Source organism: Alligator sinensis, unplaced genomic scaffold (genome assembly GCF_000455745.1).
Source record: "Alligator sinensis unplaced genomic scaffold, ASM45574v1 scaffold145_1, whole genome shotgun sequence".
NCBI classification, from domain to species: Eukaryota; Metazoa; Chordata; order Crocodylia; family Alligatoridae; genus Alligator; species Alligator sinensis.
This window is the reverse complement of record NW_005842414.1, coordinates 902,340-926,147: the sequence shown is the minus strand read 5'-3', so window position 1 is coordinate 926,147 and position 23,808 is coordinate 902,340. Positions and strand designations below refer to the sequence as shown.

General features: G+C 41.9%; 1 protein-coding gene across 2 annotated transcripts in view; it reads left to right on the top strand.

Moving 5' to 3' along the window:
* The window catches only part of MMS22L (MMS22 like, DNA repair protein), a 159,108-nt gene that overhangs the window by 61,756 nt on the left and 73,544 nt on the right, over window positions 1–23,808 (top strand). For both annotated transcript variants that reach the window (XM_025211564.1, XM_014522926.2), the window contains exons 11-13: window positions 3,449–3,568; window positions 3,997–4,223; window positions 6,479–6,988. In XM_025211564.1, the coding sequence (XP_025067349.1) occupies window positions 3,449–3,568; window positions 3,997–4,223; window positions 6,479–6,988 (857 nt within the window). The remainder of the gene's footprint in view (window positions 1–3,448; window positions 3,569–3,996; window positions 4,224–6,478; window positions 6,989–23,808) is intronic.

Here is a 23,808-nt window from a genome sequence, read left to right as displayed (position 1 = left end):
CCCCCCCCCCCCGTGGTACCTGCCCACAGGCACCTGGCTCAGGCGGTCCCAAGGGGGCACTGCAGCTGCGGATGGAAGCACTAGGTCCCCGCGCAGCTCATGTATACAGGAAGGCACCGAGGGGGGGGAAGGGGGGTGTGGAAATCAGTCTTGCTGCTTTTCTTGAGCAGAGCCTACCTTCCTGGACTGCTGTCAGTCTGCCTGCAGGCTTTCTGCAGAGCCCCTGAGCTTCACAGAGCCTGGTGCTTTGCTCCGTGGCTGTAGGCACAGCAAACAAAACTCCTCCCCAAGTCATTTAAGGCACATTATGTTGCCAAATTTCCTACAGCGGCTGGAATTAATGCATAATATGCCGCCAAGGCATGCAAACACTGACACCATTAAAGCGGTGCAAAAGCATTTAGCCCACTTTAAAGTGTCATGTGCACATGCCCCTTGTTTCGTCTACACATGGCCTAAGTGCAGTAACTTAGGACCAGGCCTTACATTTAGCAGTTAGTTGTTCTGACTAGTTGCTGCTATCACAAAAAGGTACTATCCTCTCCTCATTTGCTGGCTTTTTTTGGTTTCTGCATTTAATTCCACTCCCTTGTTTTACATGCCCACTTCCATCTTTCTCACACTACCTCATCTTTGTGACAGTAGCTCAGCAGACAGTCTTTTCAAGATATAAGAGGATAATTCAAAGATAAAAGTAATGTGATTATGGGAAGTTTGGATCAGCATTAATGAAGTCAGACACATCACATTTCCTGGTGGTGAAAAAGAGCTTTCTAAATATGAAAGTAGGACAGGGTAACTCATTCAGAGAGGAATGAGCTTTCATGGGCTACAGTCTATGTTGTCAGATGTTTTGATGGGCTTGCAGAGAACAGGGGTAATAAACAGAAATGAATGAAGTTATTTACATACAAAGCATAGGGAAATAGAAATGGAAGGGAAGGAGGGGGGCACTGCTGGATGAAGCAAAGGTGAATTGAAGACATCAAAAAGGAATAAACAAAGTATTTAACTCAGTCATGTAGGGCTCCTAGCTTGAACACATCATTAATGACCTCCAACCCCTCCTGGAAAAGGGCTGGCCCTATCATGGAAGCCTTGTGGGGGCAACAGAACAAAAAGCCATCCACAGGTTAGATTGTTAAACGTGGTCTAACAGAGACCCTGGAATCTTACCTCCCTTACCTGGACTAGCTTTTATAGCCCCCATGTCCTCCAATGGGTTAACTGCATTATTAATCCCTTTTGATCATGTCAATCCTTCACCTTCACCTCTTCCAGTAATATTTCCTTCTTTCCTCATCCTTTGTATGCTTTATGTGACTGTGCAACAAAGAGCACGAATCTGGGAATCTACTCCTTTCCAACCCTCTCCACCCCCAGCATTTGCATCTGCGAGCAGGATAAGGAGGGGAAAGACACTCTTCCCACTTGCAGATAGGTGTGTAGGAGAATTCCTCTGAAGGAGATTTCCGCGTCTGTGCCTGTGAGTGTAGAGGGGGGAAATCCCACAGGGGTTCCTCACCCTCTGCTTGCAGATATGTGCATAGGAGAAGCCCTGCAGAGGTATTCCCTTGTGTATGTTACTGCTGCATGGGGCACATGTCTGCAAGTGGAAAACCCACACTTGCAGACACATGCCCTGAACCCAACTTTCTTCACTTACGCAGGGACATGGTGGGACATGTCTAGGTAAGTGGGGGAAATGAAGCAGGTACTTTCAAGACTTGAGGGACCTGATCCTGTCTGGGAATTCCCAAGTTGTGCAAAACTGGGCCCCGGAAGCCCACAGGGTCTGTGTCTTGGGTGGTTGGAGAGCACGGGCAGGTTTGCACTCCCCAAACTCTTGTCATAAATAGACATAGGCCTCAATAAAGTTACCCAATTTAATACTACCTTCTGTTGCAGCTGCGTATTTGAGCATTTGTGGTGCAACAGAAGGTATGGACATGTGTTTACTTCCACTTGCCATAAACATTTTTATGGTGGCACAAAGTTGACGTCCATTTTCATCCCTTGTTTGGACATGAGGGGGTGCTTCCAGATGAGTGCTCACATGTGTTTCCCTTGGGATAAACAAGAGTGGCACATAGTTGGGCCTCTGCTACTTGTGCCCGGAGAACACTCATGCACACGTACTCTGGTGCATAGCAAGTTGCCCCAGGTTGGGTAAGGAAGGCTGGGGCCAGTACCTGAACTGGCCCCAGCAGCCTTACCTTGGATCCTGGGGGCTTCCTGGGGCTGCAACAGTGGTGATGTGGTGTATGGAGCCTGGCTGGCAGTAGGAGTTTGGCTCTGGCAGGCCAGGCTCCGGTTTCAGGCAACAGAAGCTGCTACCGTACATGCTGTCCTGCTTTTTTCAGACGTGGGTTTTTTGATACTGGGATCTCCTGCGTGTGTGCTGCAGACAGTACGTGAGTGCTCATCTGGATGCGCCCTAGGAGTATGCAGTAAAATCCTTTTCCAATGCCACCGTCACTCACAGAAAAGTTTTGTTGTAAGCCTTCAAAGATCAGAATTGTAGACTGTACATTTCAGTGTGTTCAAATAGTTTTGAAACTTAATGTTAATTTTTAATGGTCCAAATCTTCCTCTGTCACTTATATAAGGTAGAAAGAGAACGTTTGAAATCAGTGAACAAAGAATATTCCTCTCTTGGCTGAGGAACTGGAGAGGAGCGAAAATCCTATAGCTCAGGACTTTTATAATTTTTTTTTTGCTGACGGCTTCAAGCTATCTGGTGTGCCTTCAGCTGTCTTCAAGACCATCTGAATGCCATTGACAGATGTGTAGTCTTCTCAGGCAGAAGTTTCTTCTCTGGACAGTTTTCAGAAATGCAGAAAGGGCAATCTGTCCTATTAAGACTAATGAAAATACTGCAGATTGCTGCTTTATGTTTTTGGTACAGGGAAATAAATGTGTCCTTTGAGTTCCCAGACTGTTCTGCACCAGGAATGGCCTGGCCACATGCTGTGTCAAGCCATGTTATACATGAGGAGGTAATGAATATGCTGATGAACTGTGTTCTTGATCTCCTGTTCCTTTTAGTCCCTGCCCCATTTGCCATCCAATGATGTTTCTGTACCATGCTAAGCATATTGCACCAAAAAATTAGTTTTGTTGCGAGTTGCTGTAATCTTGGTCTGTCTAATGCTATGTGTGTGCAGTGAAGGATGTGCACCATAACTTATTATTGTAATTTTAACAGCTAACTGCTGGATTGCAAAGTATTATTGGATGACATTGCCCATATTTGTTAGATTTTATTTTCTAGCTCACTGCTCCTATTAGTAGATGCTTTTACTCAAAACTATATACCTAGAAATAATGTTTACACAAGGAAATTATTCTCAGCAGGCTGGAAGTCTTGAAGTTATTTGTAATCCATGTGGTGCTATGTTTTGTTTTGTTTTTTTAAATAACCAACCTTTTCTGTTTGTTTTTCAAGACTGGTGTGTTAGAGGAACAGTTACGAATGCATCTTCAGTGCTTCTTGAATCTGTGCAGTTTCTGGAACTTGAACTTATCTACTGTTACCATACTCTGGGAGTATTACAGCAAGAACCTGGTTAGTCGATGAGACTGAAAAAATTAGTTACAAGCATGCAATTGCTTATTTCAGGAAACATGTGCTTTCATCTGTCCAAACAATTTGTGAACTTTATTCTATTTTTGTAAAGCAAAATGCTAATCAGTGCTAGCTCACAAGTGAACTAGACTACCTTGTAATTGGCAACCACATACTAAAAATATTGATTATTTTTGAACGTGTGACTTGTATCACGTGATATCATGATGGAAGAAATGGGCAAATGTTGACTTCCATAACCATTTATAATCAGGCCAGAGACTATAAAGAAGCCTCTTGGCGATGCATTGTGGGTAGGCATAAGATGCCTTTTGTTGTTCATGTTAAAGGTGGTAGCTTATGTATAGAGAATTCACATGGTATTTTTTTTTCCCTCACATTCTTTCTTGGTTTATTTTTTCTTTTAGAACAGTTCCTTCACCATTCCTTGGCTTGGTCTAAAGGGTTTAGCAAATGTTAATAAAACCCCTTTGTCAATGCTTGAGTTGGTGAAAAGTTGCTGTGGTGACCAGCAGTGCCCTGACCTATACAAGTCCAGCAATAGTTACCTCATTTTTCTCTGCATTTTGGCAAAAATATTGAAAAAAGCAATGGAGACCAGTGAAATGCACTTCTGGAAGCAAATGAAGGGAAGGTATAGTAATGTATTAACTTGTCACATGTCTCATAATTCTGATCATCTCAGATTTTCCACATCTGAAGCTTAATTCTTTGTGAGGTTTTGGGCTCTTGTTTCTTCATAAATTTTGAAATATATCAAAAAGGGTAAAGCAATAATTATTTCACAAATAAACATGAAAATAGCTATACAACTATCTTATAGAGAAGAGCCCTAATGCTTTTTATAGTTATCTGATGTACCTATGCATTTTATAATACAATAATAAGAATACTTTTTCATACTTTCACTGAACATTAAAATGCTATCTTTCTTATTAGTTCAGTTCAGCTACAAAAATCCAACCTTTAAGAAACTGGATTTTTTCACTGTAGACTAAATCTGCAGGTACCAAACTCTTACAACAATTTAACCCCTCCCCCCCAGTAGTATTTATCTCATTTATTAAGATTTCATTGGCATGTAATATGTTTCATATAAGAGAAGAAAATTGGTTTGATGGTTGTAATCTGAGGATGCACATATCGTATTACAGTGGCCTTATACAGGCATTGTGTTTCTCCTGACAGAATCACTTGTTGTCCATTGTTTCTAGTGTTTTAAGATTCAGTGAAGTTTGGATTTTAAAAATTTGTTTTATACATTCTTACATGTTGAAGTAAGCTGATATTGGATTGCCAAATCTATGCACTATTCCATTTCAATCAGTTTGTTTTTAATGAAAACAGATTATACTTACATTTTTGTCATTTTATAGTTTGTTTTATTTATTTATTATTCCTTAAATTAAGAGGGGGAATATTAATACATAGTGTGTGGCAGTCCCCTCACCCAGACTTCATCATTTTTTACCTTGAATAAATCAATTATACAAGTAACAAAATTTAACAGCCTACAGCTACAATTTTGGGATGAACTCTGTTTTCGGCAGCTTACCAAGCATTAATTGATGCATGGAAAACATAAATGCCTGTCAGTAGTAATTTACTACTAAACAACCTTAATTGGGTTTGCTATAATTTTTGGTGGCTAGCTTTGATAACCTCAGCATTATTTCTAACTTTTTTCCAGGTGATAGGTTAGGAAATCACTGCTTTGAGCTCTTTTACCTACTCTCTCTCTATATGCAGCCTGAAATAGAAGATGAAGAATACAGCATGCTTTTAATTGCCCCAAAACTAAAAAACTGGGACAAAGCATTCTCTACTTTTCCCTCACATCTTAAGAAAAATAGTGCAAGTATTGTGAGATGCATGTATATTTTAAATTATAAACAAGTGCTACCCCAAAGAACACCTATGCCATAGCCCCGAGCATTCTTAACATGAGTTACAAGATGCATAAATAGAGGTGATGAAAAGTAAAATTGAGCAAAGAAGTTCTCCTTTTTTGTCACTACCATATATTACTGGAACATCAGTTATATGGCTATACCCCTTAAAACCCCTATTTAAACTTCTCTGTCAGACAAATGGGAGTTCTCACTGCCTTGGGGCTCTGCTGGTGCTTTCTCAGAAGGCTTTCCCAGTTTGTGTAGCTTGCAGTTTTGGAGGTAGAGAATTTCAAAGGAAGAGGAGCCTCTATCAAGAATATTCTGTCATCATCCTCTCTCCCCCGTTTTTAAATCAAGGGTGACCGAATACAAGGGGCTCTGACACCAGTGGCAGTACAGCACAACACAAAGGTATTCTCTCAAGTGCAGAGATCCCAAACTGTTTTTCGGGGGGGGTCAAGGCAAATATGTTTGAGCTTCACCAGAAACCCTTTTGTAATACAGAAATCTAAGCACTAGTAACACATCCTGCTGTTGATATAAACTGCTTATCAAGGAGGTTGCTGCCTTTGCATCAGATTAAGGTTGCTAGTGCTGTATAAAAAAATCTGAAGGAAATCAGCAAAGACACAGTATGGTTTGTTCAGTGGTGTTAGTTTAAATCTCTCTCTCTTTCGTTTGTTTTGTTTGATTTTGTTGGAGGTTAGATGCTTGCAGAAACATAGTTAGATTTCATCTTTGGGTTGAGAATCCCTGGATTGGAAGAAAGATATGAAAGTATTGGTTTTCAATAGCCAGCAAGTTTAAAAGAGCAAGTTTAAATGAGCAAACTTAATTTTAAAATGGAAAAGTGTTGCTTTCATACCATGCTCTTACTATAAGTAAAGGCATAAAATATGGCTTATTGCTGCACTTCAAGGAAACAAACAGAACTGCTTTTAAGAAACCTTTCTTTGTTGTTGTTTTTTATTTTACATATATATGAACCTACGTGCAGAATTTACTCCAAGTTCCATCAGAAAAGAATGCAAGAGCTGACGGAAGTGGGGCTGCAGAACTTTTTTAACCTTTCCCTTGTGTTGGCGACTATAGCAGGCACAGAAGATATTGTAGGTAGGGTGCTATCTCTCCTGAGTGTCCTTCGCCCATCTTCCATCAGCACTTCCCAGAAGGCTCTCATCTGGAGAGGCTATTTTGCCTTCCTTTTGTTGTACATTGAGAAGAACTTGGATATTCATGTCCTTGCTGAGAAACTCTCAAATGCTTTCTGTGAAACAGCCAGGGAGTTCTTGGTAAATAAGAATGATTATACTCAAAAACAAAATCTCTGGATACTACTTTCCACTTATATTGATGGAGTCCAGGAAGTGTTTGAGACCAGCAGCTGCATACACCTTTCCCAGGAAAAGTTGCTGAATGATGGATTTAGTATGATGCTGCCAGCCTGTCGAGGAGCTGAACTCAATACCGTCCTGAACTTCCTTCAGGTTGTTCTGGCAAGGCTTGGGTAAGTTGCAAATCATGAACAGAGGCTGCCGTCAAGTTTTGTATTTGTGTTTAAAATATTAATTTCTCACTGAAATGGGAGAAAAGGAAGGTGGTATTTCTGAAAAACCATGAATTCCAAATTAAATGCTGAATTTCAACTGCCAAACAGGCCACTGTTTTTATAATATCTTTCTCTATGTAGTAGTACATGTAGTAGATAATTGAAAGTATAAGGGGCCTGTTATGAAGCTCTTTGTTATGAATTAGTAGCCAGATCATTCCTTTGCCACCATCTTTGAAAGCACTATGAGTAAAGCCCACCTCCTCTGTGTATGGCACCCTTTTAAGATTGATTTGAACTAAGCTACTGAGGTAGCTCCAACTTTCCAATCATGTGTTTTTCACTCTAGACACTTGAATATAATAATGTGGTATACCAGTAGGTCTTAGTTAAGCACAAGACTGAAGTAGGAAAAGATGAAAATGAGGAATTCACATTTTTATCACTAATAATCAATTTACCTTGATATATTGGTGCAGTTTCCATCATCCAAACTGCCCTTCCTGCAATAAACCTCTTTCTGTCCACTAATTTACTTTGAAAGTAGTTGGCTATTTAAAGCCAAAACTACTTTCGGAGGGCTGAAAAGCATCTTCCCATGTGAGCCATCATGAGGTAGTTATTGATCTGCAGTTACTTGGAATTTGCGAGGTCTACATTTGTAAGGGAGGGCACTGAGAACTGCACAGTATGAATAGTGAGAAAAAATTGACCTGTATGGAAGACTTCTGTTTAGCTGGGTACTTTGTTATTATCTCGATAGATATTATCACTGCAACACTCAATAGTGTGTAAATTCAAAGTTCAGTAGTTTTCAGGCAGCTTAAAAAGTGTATGATTTATTATGTTGGAATAAATGAGAGATGTCAGAAGTATTTTCCATTTTAACTGGTAGGGAAAATGTCAACACTTTTGTGTGCTATTTTTTAAGCATCATGAGGTTGGGAGAATTTTAGGTATTGTAAAAAGTTGGCTATTGAACAACTTAATTGAGCTGGAGATTTCCAGGGATTGTGGGTTTCATACGTAGTGCAGCTGTTAAAAAGGGGAGGGATTTTTTTAAAAATCCTGTGTTGTCAGTTAGGTCCTGGGAATAAAATCCATACATCCTATTACTTACACTAATGATTTTTTGAACATAAGTAAAGCCCCATCCATGTACAAGAGAAAAATAACATTAAAGGATAAAAAGATGGTCTGCCAACATAGATTAAGGGCATGAGTTGTGTTTACCCAGCCTGATTTCCTTCTGCGACAAGGTGATGGGATCTATAGATGTGAGGGGAGCAGAGGATGTGATATATTTTGACATAACTAAGGCTTTTGACATTGTGTCCCATGACATTCTTATTAATAGGCTAAGGAAATACAGTCCAGACAGAAATGATATAACTAGTTAGATCCTCATGCTCAAAGAGTAAACATCATTAGGGAACTAGGTTTTCTGTTTCCCACTGGAAAAAAAAATGCGGATTTTCCCTTTTAACCAAGAAAATTGTGGATTTTTCATTTTAAACGGAGAAACACATGGATTTTCCACTTCTGCAAAGAGCTCTCTGCAGGCTGGCAGAGTTCTAGCCTGCAAGAGGCTGAGCGAGTGGAAGGGCAAGGGGTGTTTTGCCAGGGCGCTGCAAGAGGCTGAGCGAGTGGAAGGGCAAGGGGGGTTTTGCCAGGGCACAGCAGAGCTGGCAGCGGGGCAGGGATCCCTGAGTTTGCAGCAGGCAGCCCACCCCTGCTCCCTCCCCTCCAATGGATGTGCCACCCAGGAGGGATGAGGAGCCAGGCTCCATGCTCCACTCTGTCCCAGCAGCTGCCACCCCCCATGAGTGGCAGCCAGGGCTCGGGCGGGCAGCCAGGGGGCTGCAGATCTGGGGACCTGGCCCCATAGCCCTAGCAGCTGGGGGCCCCTTCTGGCAGGGCTGGTGGGGATGGGGGGCTGTGGGTGGGGAGTGAGGGGCCCCAGCAGGGCCCCAGAGGCCTGCAAGTAGGGAATGAGAAGTACTAGCAGGGCTGGGGTGGGGCTGTAGGTGGAGAGTGAGGGGCCTGGACCTGCGTCCTGGTGAGCTAAGGGGGCAGGGGGAACTCCAATCTTTCTATGATAAAAACCCAAAATCAAATACCAAAATTTATAGGTACTTAGAATTTAATTTTATTATAGTGATTGAGGCACTAGTAGGGCTTCCGAATTGCTTTAAAATTGTAAATACATCAGTAAAACATTGGGGAATGGGGGGTGTCGGATAACAAAATATGCCTGTTAATTGAGAGGCCCAAACAGGTGTCTTTGCCTGTTTAGGCCTCCGCTTCTCCCGCTGTGTCCAGGGCACTGCCGATCCTCCTGCTTCATCTCCTACCCTCCTGTGAGCCCCACGCAGCCTGCTGTGCCCTGGGCCGTGGGGGCTTGGCAGCGCAGGCTGCTTTGCCCCGGACTGTGGGGACTTGGAGGAACCAGAAGTGCCATGGTGGGCACTTCAGGTTTCACTTTACCATACAAGCCAGCATGCCGGTTAATGCAACTTTTACTGTATATAGATATAGATAATTGAACACAATGTTTTACTGATGTTTTACTACATATATAGTGGCATTTCATTTTAATTGTGGATTTGGGGCTTTTTAATGAGAGAATTTGATGCTGCTTTTTTTTTAATCGAAGAATTTGCAATTTTTTAAACAAGGTAAACCAGGATCCCTGGACATCAGTGGCTGTTCTGAGTCTGTCCTGAGTCTGGTACTGTTCAATAACTTCATTAACAATGTGGAGGGTGGTATTGACTGCACACTTAGGAAATTTGCAAATGACACCAAAGTAGCTAGAGTTTCATATACTTTGGAATTTGTCATTAGAATTCAGAAGAACTGTTTCTGGAGAAATGTTCTGAAATTAATTGAATGAAATTCAATAAGGACAAGTGCAAAGTCTTATATTTCGTTGAAAAAAATCGAATGCACAAATGCAGATTGGAGATCAACTGGTTAGGCTGTAGTACTGCAAAAAAGGATCGGGGGGGTTATAGTGAAACACAGGCTCAGTCTGCGTAAATTGTGTGTTTGTTGCAAGAAGGGTCAGTAGTTACTGTACTGTATTAAGATGCTTTAATGTATTCAGCACTGGTGAGACCTCACTGGAATAGTGGGTCCAGTTATGGGTGCCACATTTAAAGATGAGAACAAAGCAGAAAAAGTCCAGTGGAGAGGAATAATAATCATTTTAAGCCTAGGAAACATGACTGTTACAAGGCACCATCCCCAGGGCAGTTGAGAACCCCTGGAGGCATCCCAGAGTCCCCTTTATTTCAGTTCACTTCTGGGAACAGCCTCCCCTTCATTCATCTGCCACATCTTGATGCCCCTTTTCATTCTCAAAGGGGAGGCTGCTCCAGGGCTTCCCAGATCTGGTCTTTGTTCCAAAGAACCTCATGGTAGGTAGCTCCTGCCTTAAGTGCTAATTGCAGGGCTTCATACCATCCTTACACCGTGCCCCATGCCACGCAGATATTACTCTTGTCACTGTTGGGGCTTCGACCTCCACAGCCTGTGCTCCTTTACTTTAGCTGAGTAGCCTAGGGCCACTGCATCAGGCCTGGTTTTGAGGCTCTAGCTCAGAGGTTCCCAACCATTGGGTCACAGCCTGTTACCAGGCCATGAAGTGTTGGCTGCTGGGCTGCTGGTAGTCACATGTGGTGCTAAAGCTGGGCAGCCCTGGGAGGGAGGCAGCCGGCTATGTGCACCCCATCCTGATCCTGCTGCCATGGCTGCACCCAGCTGTGCCAGTGCAGCAGGTACAAGGGCCCATGGCGGGCCAGGCAGGATGCTTCAGCCCCACCCACGGCTGAGAGCGGGGGGATGCACGTGGAGAAATGCCTGGGGTGGAGGGCAGGGATGTGGCTCCGCTGCTTGCTCCTAAGGAAGGCAGTGGAGCCCCTTTTTCCTGAGCAGCCCCAACTGGGACCCCCAGGCAAACGCCTGCGCAGCCCCCTCCCCTGCAGGGTCCCCTGGTGGTGTGGTGCCCCAACCCAATCAGATTCCCGCAACTGCCCCCCCGCACATAAAAATTAAACATAAATACGTAAAATTAAATTTAAATATGCCAATTAAATTCAAATATGTTTTCCAGTCCGCAGTAAAAAAAGGTTGGGAACCCCTGTTCTCTAGCTCACATTTACACCAGGCCCCTGGCCTCTGTCTGCTGGACCCCAGGCCTCGGTGGCTGCCGCCTGCCCCTCTCTCTCTCCCACCCCGGGCTTGCAACAGCCTGCCCCTGGCTTGGCTCAAAGCTATCACATGCCTCTCGGGCACTAATGGGACTGGGCTATAACAAAGAAAAATAATAAAGGCAGCATGCCTGCTTATATCGTGTCTCTTCCTCTTCCAGTCGCTCTGTCTTGTGCCCTGGCATGCAGAGCTGTTTTCTAGTTTCCTGGTGCATTCAGGTGCCCCACGCTCTGCCACAGCCTGGACTGGCTGTCCCACGGCTAGCTCAATCCAGGCTTATATAGCTCTGACCTGAGCTCTCACCCAGTCCTGTGAATGCCCCCAGTCAGCTGACTGGCCTGCAGGGCTACCCTTTAACCCCTGCTCTGCTGGCAGGCTGTCCTGTTACAATGACTTACAAGGAAAGGTTGGAAGAATTGGGATCATTTGGCACAGGGAAGTGAAGGTTGAGTAGGGGATTTGATAACAGTCTTTGAATACCTGAAAGGTGATTATAACGATGATGAAGGTAGACTCTTTTCTGTTTCCTCAGGTAATAGGTCCTGAAACAATGGTTTTAAATTGCAGTCAGAGAAATTTAGGTTGAATATTAGGAAAACTTTCTGACTATAAGGGTGGTTAAGCATTGGAACAGGTTACCTACCGAGGTTGTGAAGTTTCCAACTTTGGAAGTTTATAAGAGCAGGTTAGAAAAACTCTTGTCTGGAATGGTGTTTAGATAGGAATAATCCTCCCTTGAGTAAGTTGTACTAGATGACCTCAAGGTCCCTTCCTGCCCTATTTTTCAAGGATTCTGTGATTCTAAAAATAGAGGTTAATTATATAGCCCTCCCCCTCCCTCCCTGAAAATATGGGCCAATGTATGTATTTGAATCTTTGTGCCAAGCAAAGGTTAAGGTACCATTGGCTTAAGTAGATTGATGATACTCATTCTTGGCTGCCTCTGACTTAGAAAAGGATTAAATGACTGCAGTAACAGTCTCTCCTGTTTTAAAATCCAGTTGGGAATACAATTCTAGACCTTGCATAAATGTAATTTTTCTGTACACTGTACTGTGTAATGGTTTTATAACTGTAAGACAGAGAATTTACAGGTAGTAAGGAAGTGAGATCACTGATTAAAGAGAGAAGCGGCTCCCTCTAGGCTGTTAGGAAATAATAACTTCATATGCCACTTTCTGCTAACCCAAGATGATGGCTCACAGGAGCATTCTTTATTGCTGATTAAGTAGCCTTATGAAAATACTGACTTGGTTATGTTAACTAAATGCCTCGGTATTTAAAGCTTAGAATGTCAAATAGTTTTAGAAATTCCCTTTAACACATCTCATTACATTTCTAGAATCACATTTCTGATTTCCCGCTTGCTTTTATTTGAGGTTATTGTAAAAATGGCAGTCTTTCATTTCCATAGCCAAAAACTGTTCTTTAATTATAGTAATCCGTGTTGTTATGAGTAAAGGTCCATCAGCGTTTCAGCTGTAAACCTTTATTTCCAAGAGTTTCTAACATACCTATGAAAATTTGCTGTGAGCTAAAATTTGGGGTAGGATCTTGTAAGTGTGTTTATATTCTTTCTTTTCCCTTTTCTTTTTCTTAAATGAGCATTTGAAACAGACATCCCTTTTTTATACTAGTATAACATTTTTTAATTATATCCTTGAAGGCTTTTCCAATAGTGTGTCCATTAGAAAGGTAACAGGAACCCTTGCAGATCCTGTCCGCTCTTATAGATAGTATTCAAGTAGTTCTTCAACAGAAATGAATTGATTTTTTTTTTTTTTTTTTTTGGTGTCAAAATATTTTTAAAGAGTTTTATATGTGGGGAAGAAGAATGGGTATGTTTAGTTATTTTAATCACCATAGAGCAAAAATGAATTAATGTCTTGTGTAAAATATTTGCCAGCACATCTCACAGCAAAGAATATGGTGTTCACTGTGAAAATGGAGTATGAGCCTGTCATTTACACAGGTTAAAAAGGTGGAGTATGTTAAAATTAAAAACGTATAGAAAATCTTCTTACATTTGTTTGGAGTATTCAACACTGAACATTAAAGTTTTCCCATTTTTATAACCCTGAAAGCTGTTCAGATTCTCAAACATTCCTTTCCTGAAGATGGGTATGCCAAATGCAGTATGGCTACTACTGTGTGAGCTTTTATTTGCTCAGAGGCAAGGCTTTTTTCATCTTCTCCTGGACCAATTGTGTACTTGGGGGAGCTGGTGGACAAGCTTTCAGCCATGAGGTTCCCCTCCTCACTTTGTTCGTTTAAACATCCATGAGGATGCACATCACCCTGGAACACCTAAGGCTGCTCACAGATGTGGAAAAACACCCAAAAAACCAGTGCTTTACCAGAAGAGTAAGTGTGTTAGTTTGACCCAGCTCCCTAGTGTCTGTATAGATCACGCACTTCAGCGGGGCTTTTTGGTGCATTTATCTAAAGCTGATTCAATTAACTATTGGACAAAAGCACCAAAAAGCCCTGCTGAAACACGTGTTATATACAAACACCAGGTGACCTAGGTCAAGCTAACGCAATACCTCTTTTGGGCATGCACTGTGCTCGGCGTGGGAATACACTGAGCTGAAAGTAAAGTGCTGTGTTAATTTTTTTTTTTTCACATCTCTAAGTAGCATAATTGCCTTGCATTTCAAACTAATCACAATAATGAAAAGAGAGTCTCTCAAAAAGTTTTTGACAGATCTCCACTTCCTGCTATTAAAATTAGGTATGGGGCGACAAAGGCCTGAAGCATATCTAATGAGTTGTAGTGATCGCTAAAAGGAATGCATTCCAGTGGTTGAAGCTCTCCACTGAGCATGCCCAGTCATCTCCTTTGCAGCATTTTAACTACAGTCAGAATGGCCCAGGAGATCCTACTTCATATCAAATAGAGATGGAAGGAACCTCAAGAGGCCTTCTAAATCCATCTCCCTGCCTCAAGGGAGAAACACAAGTACTATAAAATGACATAAGGAAAAAGAATATTTCTTAGTAACTTCCATAGTATTTAGGGTTATACACAGGTAACAGTTAACCATAGCTAACACATTGTGTACATATCTACTGTGGACTCCACAGATAATGAAAATCAGTGCTTGAAGAAGAGTTAACATTGTCCATTTAATCATTGTTGATACAACTAAAGATGGATTTGTCTTACTGTCCTCCATTCAGAGGCTATGATTTGTTTTTTGTAGAGGAAGAATTTTTAAAAATGTATTAAAATATCTTTTATATGAAGAAATCCCTTTGTTGCAGTCATACAGAGCCTCAGATTATGGTGAGCTTTATATTTTCATTATTTTGTTGTTTTGCTTTGTGCTTCACATTACAGCTGAGATGTGATTATGGCATATTGTAATACAATTGCTGAGCTCTGGTAATCTTTGCTTACTGAGAGATTTACTACCGATATCCAAGCAAGGCAGGAGAGCTACCACAAACATAATACTTAGTCAACACAATTATTTATAAAAAATGTGTGATTTAAAAGTATGTCTACTACAGCTTCTCCTGCTTGGCTAAGACGGTAGGAAATAAGAAAATTAAGTGAAAACTGTGGTTTTACATAATTATGTGAGATGCATGTGCATGGTACTGTAATTTACTGTGCATATACAGACAGTGGCCATTAGGCACAACTTTTTGGAATCATTGCAGGATTCTCTTCTTGAAAGTAATTCACACACCATGTAACCTGTATAAATTTCACAAGATCTTGCATAAGTTCCTCAAGATCTCGTAATCAGATACATTCCAAGTTGGAATTTAGGTAAAGGTATAGTTAAAGTTTTGCACTTGCATATTTTTGGACTGGCGCTCAGGCTACATTCCCACTGGCCAGAATTCTGACAACACTAGTTTCCAAATTATTGCCATGTCCTTTTCAGGCAGCCCTAAATCCATCTCAAATTAGGGGCTTGCTCAAAAGACTTTCTGCCACTGGAACCATGAGTCTAGTTTTGCACCCAAAGGTGGTGGCATCAATTTGGGATGAATCAAGGACTTTGTGTTTGATTGGAAATAAGATGAATGAGGATGTTTGTAGAAACTCAATAATGCAAGAGAAGATTAGAAAATTTGGCTTCCATTTTAACTTGCACTATTTTCTGTACTACTGTCAACATCCTCCTCTGTTCTGTCCTTTCACTTTGCCCTTTTCTCCTTTCCTATTGCCTGCGTTCTCCTCTTTGACTCCCTCTTCCCCCCTACCCTTTCTCCTTTGTTGTGCAGCCCTGGTAGAACTAATACTTCATAACTTGCCCAGCATACCTAGAAAGCTGCATTGTACTGAGAATAGATCCCCATAGCTGCCTCCCAAAGCAGTGCTGAGTCCCTTGCAATGAGAGGAGATATGCATAGGTTGGAAAAGCTGTTGTGTGAGTCTGTAGCCCTCTACACATGTATTCCTTACACAGCTGCCTTTGTTAGGAGGAGAAGGTTTTTCAAGAAGTCTCCCTCTGCTTTCCCTATACATAAGGGAAATTTGAGTGGAAATTTGAGGGAACTTTTCCCCTACTTGAGTGGGATTGACTGGGATCTTGTGACCTTCTATACCAGGGGTTCTATACCCACACTGAATTCCTTGTCTGGTTCCTCTGCGCTAGTAAGGAAACTCTGAGCTGAAAAAGAGAGTTAGTGGAAAGGATAATAATAAAAAAAAAAAAAAAGGGGGGGGGGGACACACTAGAAACGCAAATAAAAATGATCACTGTAAAATGTTTGACGTTATTTTGGCATCTCAGTAGCTTTTTGGAAGTTTAAGCCAAATCTTAAGGATTAGATGAAAAACAAATATAGGTGTAGAAAAAGCTGTGAATATAATAATTGTGTATATGGTTCTGCTCATGCAAGGAAGAAAAAGCTTTTGTTTGTTATTAACAGTCCCCTTTTAAAATGTGTGGTCCCTAGAACTTACCTGAGCTGCGTTATTTTTTAGTTTAAAGAACCGTGATAATGTTGTTATGGAACAGGAGGAGGGAGACACAGCAGCAGTTGAGAATACTTTTTAATGGAGGATGAAGACAAAATAAATATTTTTCTTAAACTAAACTAAACAACTACCAGTGGCCTGTCGGCTGTATGTAGATCAGTGGTTCACAGTTCCACCCAAAACTCATGCAGATTTAGATTACATTGACTAGTCTTTTTGCTGAAGTTACTGGTGGGTATTGTAATTCACAAGGCTGTACAGTTTTAAATGCTACTAATCAAGGTAAATGGTGTGTGGAATTCCTATGTTTCCATAGTATAACCATGTTACGAGGCTTCAGTTGAAAGCATGTTGGTTTTAACTTGTTTGCCTCTGCATGTGTGCCAAGCAGGTAAAAGTCTCTAATTAAAAAGTTATCTCTAATAATTGTATCAGAGGCAAAACAACATATAGTTATTCAGTTGCAGTTCATCTGGCCCTTGGGGTGAAATGATAAATTCACGATGGGAATGGATAATCCAGCATATTTTTGCTATGGAAATATATACTCGTTTGTGGTGGGGTTTGTGTGTGTGTGTATTACACTATGCCATCAAAATGCCCTGTGGGAAGCAGTCTGAGCCCATCAGGAGCTTCTCTCCTCCCCTCCCTCTTGTCATGTAAGTCGGTAGATAAGCTCATAAAGAGAATAAAAAAGTATTTTTTCCCTTCTCAGGGGGTTTACAATCTTAGTCTATGTAAAAAAATATATATTTTTCTAATGCTGAACTTTAGAAAATTGTAGTCCGGAATGGCCCTCAACAATTTCAGAAGTATGGCCATCAACCTCCTCCCTAAATTGAATTCAGAACTTTCCCCTGTGATGCCTAATGACCAGAAAGGAAGGATCGTTTTAAAATGAAGATACTGTATTAGAACTGAGGAGGCCTGTGTTCAGCTCCCAGCTCTACTGAGCATCCTGAATGACCTTGAACAAGTTACTTAGGCTAAGTACAGATGGTCAGAAAGCCCCAGGCTGAATCGATTCAGTCTTTTCAGGTTAGTCTAAGCTGCAGAAATGAATCTGAGAAACAACTAGGCACACATTTACTTTTGATACAGGAAATACAGCCACATGCCTGCAGTGGCTCAGGCCAGAAGTTGGGGGCTGCTAGTCCGCAGTTGCAGCCAGCAGTAAGTTTTATTAAGATTAGCAGCAGGGCAGCTCTGTACTTGGAGGAAGGTGGGTTTAACCCCCTCCCTGGTCCCAGACCCCAGCCAGGGTTTATGTGGTGGGGAAGGAGAAAAAGTCCCTTCCTCCTGCCCCCGAACCCTTCTCTGCCGGAGCAGACAGTACAACCCAGCCCAGCCCAGGGCTGCAAAGCATGCTGGGATGCTGGGGGAAATGTAATTTAACTTGAACCAGGAAGGAGTCTGGGCCAGAAGTTTCATAAACTGGTGTGACCCACATCAGTTAAGTCTGATGCTACATTCAGCCAGGTTTATCTTAAACCAGTTTCAGCCTTTTTGAAACTGGGCTATGTGCACTGAGCTTCTGTTCTGTCACAGGTTTAAATCAGTTTCTGATGACTTAAACCAGTTTGTGTGTAACTTCTGTCCCTAGCCATCATGGAATTTTGTGACTCAGCTTGTATCAAAAATATAAATAAGAGTTTATAGCTCTTTAGGTCTCTGGGTCAAGGACTGGCGGTTATTATGAGTTGGTATTGTGTGTCTATTTTAATCGGGTCCCATTATTGGTTGTAGTACCAAAGTACATATTAATAATACTGTATAGACCTCAGTATATATTGTTTATGAACAAGGGCTGAAGTGTATGAAAGGAAAAATCTAACTGTGGTCTTATTCTTTTATTACCTTGGCTTATAGTTAATTATCCAGGGTTTCTGCAGTTACTTTATCATTTAATAAAGTTAACTGACATTTAAATGAACATTAAAAAAAAAATCAGTAACTAAATACCTCAGAGCACTGGAACTGGACATAATGTTTTGTTTGTTTGTTTTAAGTACAGGTGGATGCTGGAAAGGTGTGTTTGTATATAAATTCTTCTAGCAATTTGGTAGCAGTTTGCAGTGCAAATACTGGTGCTAGGGACGAAAGTTACAAATAAACTTTTTTAAGTGATCAGAATCTGGTTTAAACCTATAACAGAACAGAAGTTCAGTGCACATAAATCACTTTCAAAATGGCCAAAACTAGTTTGAGATGAACCTTGTTAAATGTATCAGACTTAACTGATTGAGGTCAAACCAGTTTATGGAACTGTCCCAGACCCCTTCCTGCCTGAAGTTAAATCAGAGTCCCCAGCATGCTCTGCAGCCCTGGGCTGTGCTGTAAGCTGCAGAGAGCAGGGCTCACCCTGGCCTGCCCCTCCACACTTAAGCCAGAGCAGTGGTGAGGGCATGGCCAGATCCCAGCCCAGCATGGCCCTCTGAGGCAAAACAGGCAGGGAGGGGGCTTATTCCCCGCTCCCTCCTGTCTCCCACCCTGGCTGCTGCCTCCGCTGCTCACCCCCGCTCAGGCTAAGTGCCCCCTGACAGGGGCTTCTGCACCTTGGCCAGACAGACCCTGGCTGGGTCCCCTGGGGGAAGAGGGGAGGGAGGAGGAGATAAAATCTCTCCCTGCCCCTTTCACCTTAAGGGGTATGCCGAGCCACCATCTGGCCACACCTGACAGGGATCCTAACAGGGGCAGCAGCCTCATGGTGTCCTGTGGACCACAAGCTTCCTCCCAGTGCGGGGGCTGAGAGGGGATTGTTCTGCGGGCAGGAGTGGGGCAGGCAAAGCTGCTGCAACCTGTGCGGGGTGGGCAGCAGTGGTTGGCTTGGGAGGGGTGACTATGAGGGCTAAGGTGAGTTTTTTGGGGTGGCCACAGCCTCCAAAGCCCTCCCTAGCTTTGCTACCACTTAACCCCCACCCCCTCCATAGCCACCCCTCCCAGCCCTGCTGCCACCGCCCCTCACCCCGGCTCAGGTCACAGCCCCAGGCCTAGCTCTGAGCAAGGCAGGCGGATCCAGGCCAGGCCCCGGGGGCAGGGCCCTTCCCAGCTGGTTGCTGCTCAGGCTGGTCCCTTCCAGCCCCTGGCATCCTATAGATTCATAGATGTTGGGGGCTGGAAGGGCCCCTACAAGATCATTGGGTCCAGCCCCCCTGCACTTGGGCCAGAAAGATTGTTGGGATGAGATGACCCCAGCAAAGTGGGTGTCAAGATGCTTTTTTAAGATTGCCAGAGTAGATGACTGTACCCCCTGTGGGGGGGGGGAAGTCTGTTCCAGACCCTCAGCACTCGACTCATGTAAATAAGTTTTTCCTTATGTGCAGTCTGAAATGATCTTCAGTTAGTTTATGCCCATTGTTTCTTGTTTTCCCCTGGGGGACCTTGGGGAACAGATGCTCCCCCAGGCCCTGATGTACACCCTTAATATAGGCCGCCACCAAGTCCCCTCTAAGTCTTCTCTTCTCCAGGCTGAACAGTCCCAAGTCTTTCAGCCTCTTATATGATCTGCTCTCCAGGCCTCTAATCATGTGCATGGCCCTGCTTTGGATTCTCTTGAGCTTCTCTACATCCTTCCTGAAGTGCAGTGCCCAGAACTGGATGCAGTTACTCCAGTTGTGGTCTCACCAAGGCTGAGTAGAGTGGGAAGATGACGTACTTAATCTGGGTTGAGATGCATTAGTAGATGCAGCCCAAGTATATGACATCAACCTCATTTCCCTTTCCCCTATCTAGCTGGCAACTTACCTGATCGTAGAAGGAAATGAGGTTGATATGGCATAACCTGCCCGCAACGAGGCCTGCTGAGGCCTGACCATGCCCATCCCTTCTTCTCCCCTCAGCTCAGCTCAGCTTCCCTTGGCCACTACAGAAGGGAAGGGAGGGCTTGCTGTAGTGCCTCCCGTGCCCCTCCTTGGCTTCTGGCCTGGGCCAGTGCAGGCATGTGCCTGCATTTCTGGAATCAAAAGTGAATGTCTGTTCACTTGCAAATCAGTTCAATCTATGCACGTTAAACTAACCTGCAAAAATTGAATCAATTCAGGCTTGGGTTTTTTGAATGTCTGTACTTAGCATGGGTATCTGGGTGACATTCTTAGCTGATTTCAGTGGTAGACATATTTATTTCAAGGTGTGCCTGACTATTAAGCCTATATATCGGTCCTCATTTCTTTCCTGTGCCTAAGATTTGCGTTTTTCAGGTGTTTTCTTTGTGAATTAGTTGTGTAAAACAATTTGACTCAAATGATCTGGTCTACCTTTGTCTGCCCTCTTGTGTTCTGTGTCAGGCAGAAGCTGCAATTTTGTTTTGCTTGTGTGTCTTCAGCCTTGGGGAGTAACTGCAAATATATGAAACAGTACAGTACATCACAGCTGTGTACCCTCCTATCGGAAACACGTTTTTATTCATTGTTTTGTTTCTAGCTGTGCTTCTGGTTCACAGAAGTACCATGAGTATTTATTTATATCGTTTTAATATCAGTTTCCTTGAATGAGTAGATGGAGACCAGAAAAGAGCTGAATAACTTCTTAAACTCAAGTTCATGTTAGCTTGCATTGTAATAATGTAAGTGCACTTTTCTTGGAATTATTTTAATTCAAACTAATATAACTTCTGAAATTAAGGAATCCACTAAAGTTGTTTTGACCAACGTCTACTAGCTGATGCCCATATGGTGTTAATTATGGCAAATATTTGAAGCTAAGGAAATGTGTATATTCTGCTCAACATACATTATGAAAATATGCAGTTCTTTCCTGTTTCTACAGATTCAAAAACTCTTCCATTTTTCACCCACTCTATTTTTTTTTTTTTACTTTATCAAGTAAAAGCTAATTCACAGGAGCTTGTTTGTGGCCTACCTCTCAGCAGTACAAGACTTACTGTTGTGAAAGAGTAAATCCACCAAATTCATTTTCTTAAAGAAAAAAAGAAGAAAAATAATTTCCAGGTGTACTGAGTACCTGCTGGTTAGGACCCTGTATTTGTTTAGAAAAATATGTGCTCCCTGAAGAACATAAATGCAGATTTATTTTCTGGTTTAAATGTTTCACTTCTGAAACTGTATTTTCCCCAATTTAACTTCTCTCCCTTATCCCTCTCTCGTTCTTTGCAGGAGGTGTAAAAAATGTCTTCTCATTCAGTAACTTCTTTTGCTGTGGCTATTAAACAAAGACATATTTTTGTTAATAAAAATATTAAATGCAAATAGCATTCAAGTCTTTTAATTTTGATTGTTTCTTCGTTACCTTACAAGATATATATATTTCTTCTCTCTTTAGGATATCTCTTGTCAGATTTAAGGCTTATTTAAAATGAAAAGAAAGCTGAAGCAATTTTCTTTATTCCATTTCAGTCTCCTAAGGCCTATTTCCCCCTGGTGAGCTCATAGCAACAGGGGGGTTTAAGGGAATTCAGCTTTCTGCAAATTAATGTCTCACATCATGAAAATTCAGGACTTTTTTTATATCTTGAAAAAGTAATACAGTGAGTGCGAGTATTATTTCTTGCCAGCGGGTGGAAGATGAATGATTTTGTCACAGTTTTACTGCTTGATGAGCAGTGTCCTGAGGGTCAGGCTTAAGTCTGTGTCACTATGCTGCTCATTACTCTTGAGCTAAATAAGGGCTGATTGGATCTAAATTGCCTAGCACATGGGCCACAGATGAGCTCAGTGAGTAGGGGATGACCTGCTATTCAGTCTGGGAGTAACCCCGGTGTGCAAATGCTGCATTAGAACACCGTGGGAGAATGAGAGGCTACCGACTGCTGCCAGCAAAAGAAATCGAAATGTAAAAACTCTTTGATGCTGCAATGTTAGAATTTGAAATGTAGGAAGTGACAGGTTGATGGTACTTATCAGCTTTGCCTGGATTAGAGAACAGTGTCATCTTGCTTATATAATGACAGAAGAATGAAGCTAGTTCCTAACTATGCAGTGCAGAGCTGCTGCTGCTGGTGCTGCTGTCAGAGTCAATGCTGCCTCCTACTGGTAGTTTTGATGGAGGTATGAAAAGAAGTTGAACAAGCTGTGAAGATACTGCTAGACCTCTTAGCATCCCAAAATGGAAAAAGGGTCGTGTGTTTGTGTGTTCACACCCTGTGTGTTCTCCCTTTACTAGCAGAAGACGGGGAAAGCAATAACATCCTGATAAACAGAATAGTGAATTTTAGGACAATAGCAAAATGCTACCAGTTCAATACCTTGACAATCTTGGCAGCCTAAAGTACACACATCTACAATACTGAGCTATGCAGGGATGTACTCTTTTCCCATAAAATACTTGCTTCATACTCTTCTTTTTCACTCCCATTTTCTTTGGAACGATATTATCTCTGGAGAGAAGTAGTAATTTGAGTCTGTATGTTTTAAGGAAGCTTGTCTTTTAAAGAGGAAAATACTGTACACAGTTAAATCAACAGCAGAGCAGTTAAATCACAGTCCCCCTAGTTAATTTAACTGCTGTGTTGGGTCTGGGATGGAATATTCATAAACTGGTTTGACCCATATCAGTTAAGTACGATACTGTATCCAACCAGGTTTATCTTAAGCCAGTTTCAGCAATTTTGAAACTGCTTTATGTGCACTAAACTTCTGTTCTGTTGTAAGTTTCAAACAGTTTCTGATGACTTAAACAGGTTTATGTGTAGCTTCTGTCTCTAGGTAATTCTCTTTTGGCCAGTGGTGAGGCCTCAGCTGAAGTGCTATGCTGTGTCCAGTTTCAGAAACAGCACTTTTTAAAAAAGATGTAGACAAATTGGAGATAGTCTAGAGGAAAGCACCAAGAGTAAGCTTTAGAAAGTGTGAACCATGAAGAAAGGTTGAAGGAATTAGGTTTATTTAGTATAGAAAAGAAAAGACTGAGGGAGGGGACATAAGTCTTTTACTTTGTAAAAGTTTATTAGGTAGAGGACAATGATCTATTATTCTCCTTGTCCCCAGAGGGGGTAGGGTAAAAAATAATTGGCTTAATTTGTGGCAATGTAGATCTAGGTTGGCTATCAAGAAAAGCTTTCCAACTGTAAGGGTAATTAAACACTAGAACAACTTGGGAATGTTTTTAGGGCCAGGTTAAACACTTATTTTTCAGAGATATGTCTAGATATATTTGTTGCTCCCTCAATGCAGTGGAATGGATTCCATGTCCTGCTGAGATTTGCTTTCACTCTACCTTTCTTACGATTCTACTGTTTCGTCTTGATAGGTGCTTTGCAGTTTTGGCCTTTGAGAGGATCTTCATGTGCAATGTGTTGTATATTTCTGGATTAGATATTATTTACAGAAAACACATTAGAGAAATGGGGAAGTAATGCAAGTATAGAGAAGAAATTGCAGGAGCAATTTCTAAATCCTGAAGAAATTGCAGGAGCTTTGATTTAGTCTTCTTCCTTGTACTAGGAAGTAAAAGGTGATTCTTATGCAACTTTTTTCTTGAGTCCCCCCCCCCCCCCCCCCCCATTCAACATTTGAAGTGTGAAAAGAGGTCTGTGCTATATATACAATCAAATAGATATTTTTGAAGAGCACTTTCAAGCTTTCTGTATTATATATGTTTTTATGTATGGGTTTTGGACAGTTACAGGAAACTGCTTTTAAAATATTATTTTATGCCTTTTCTTCCCCCC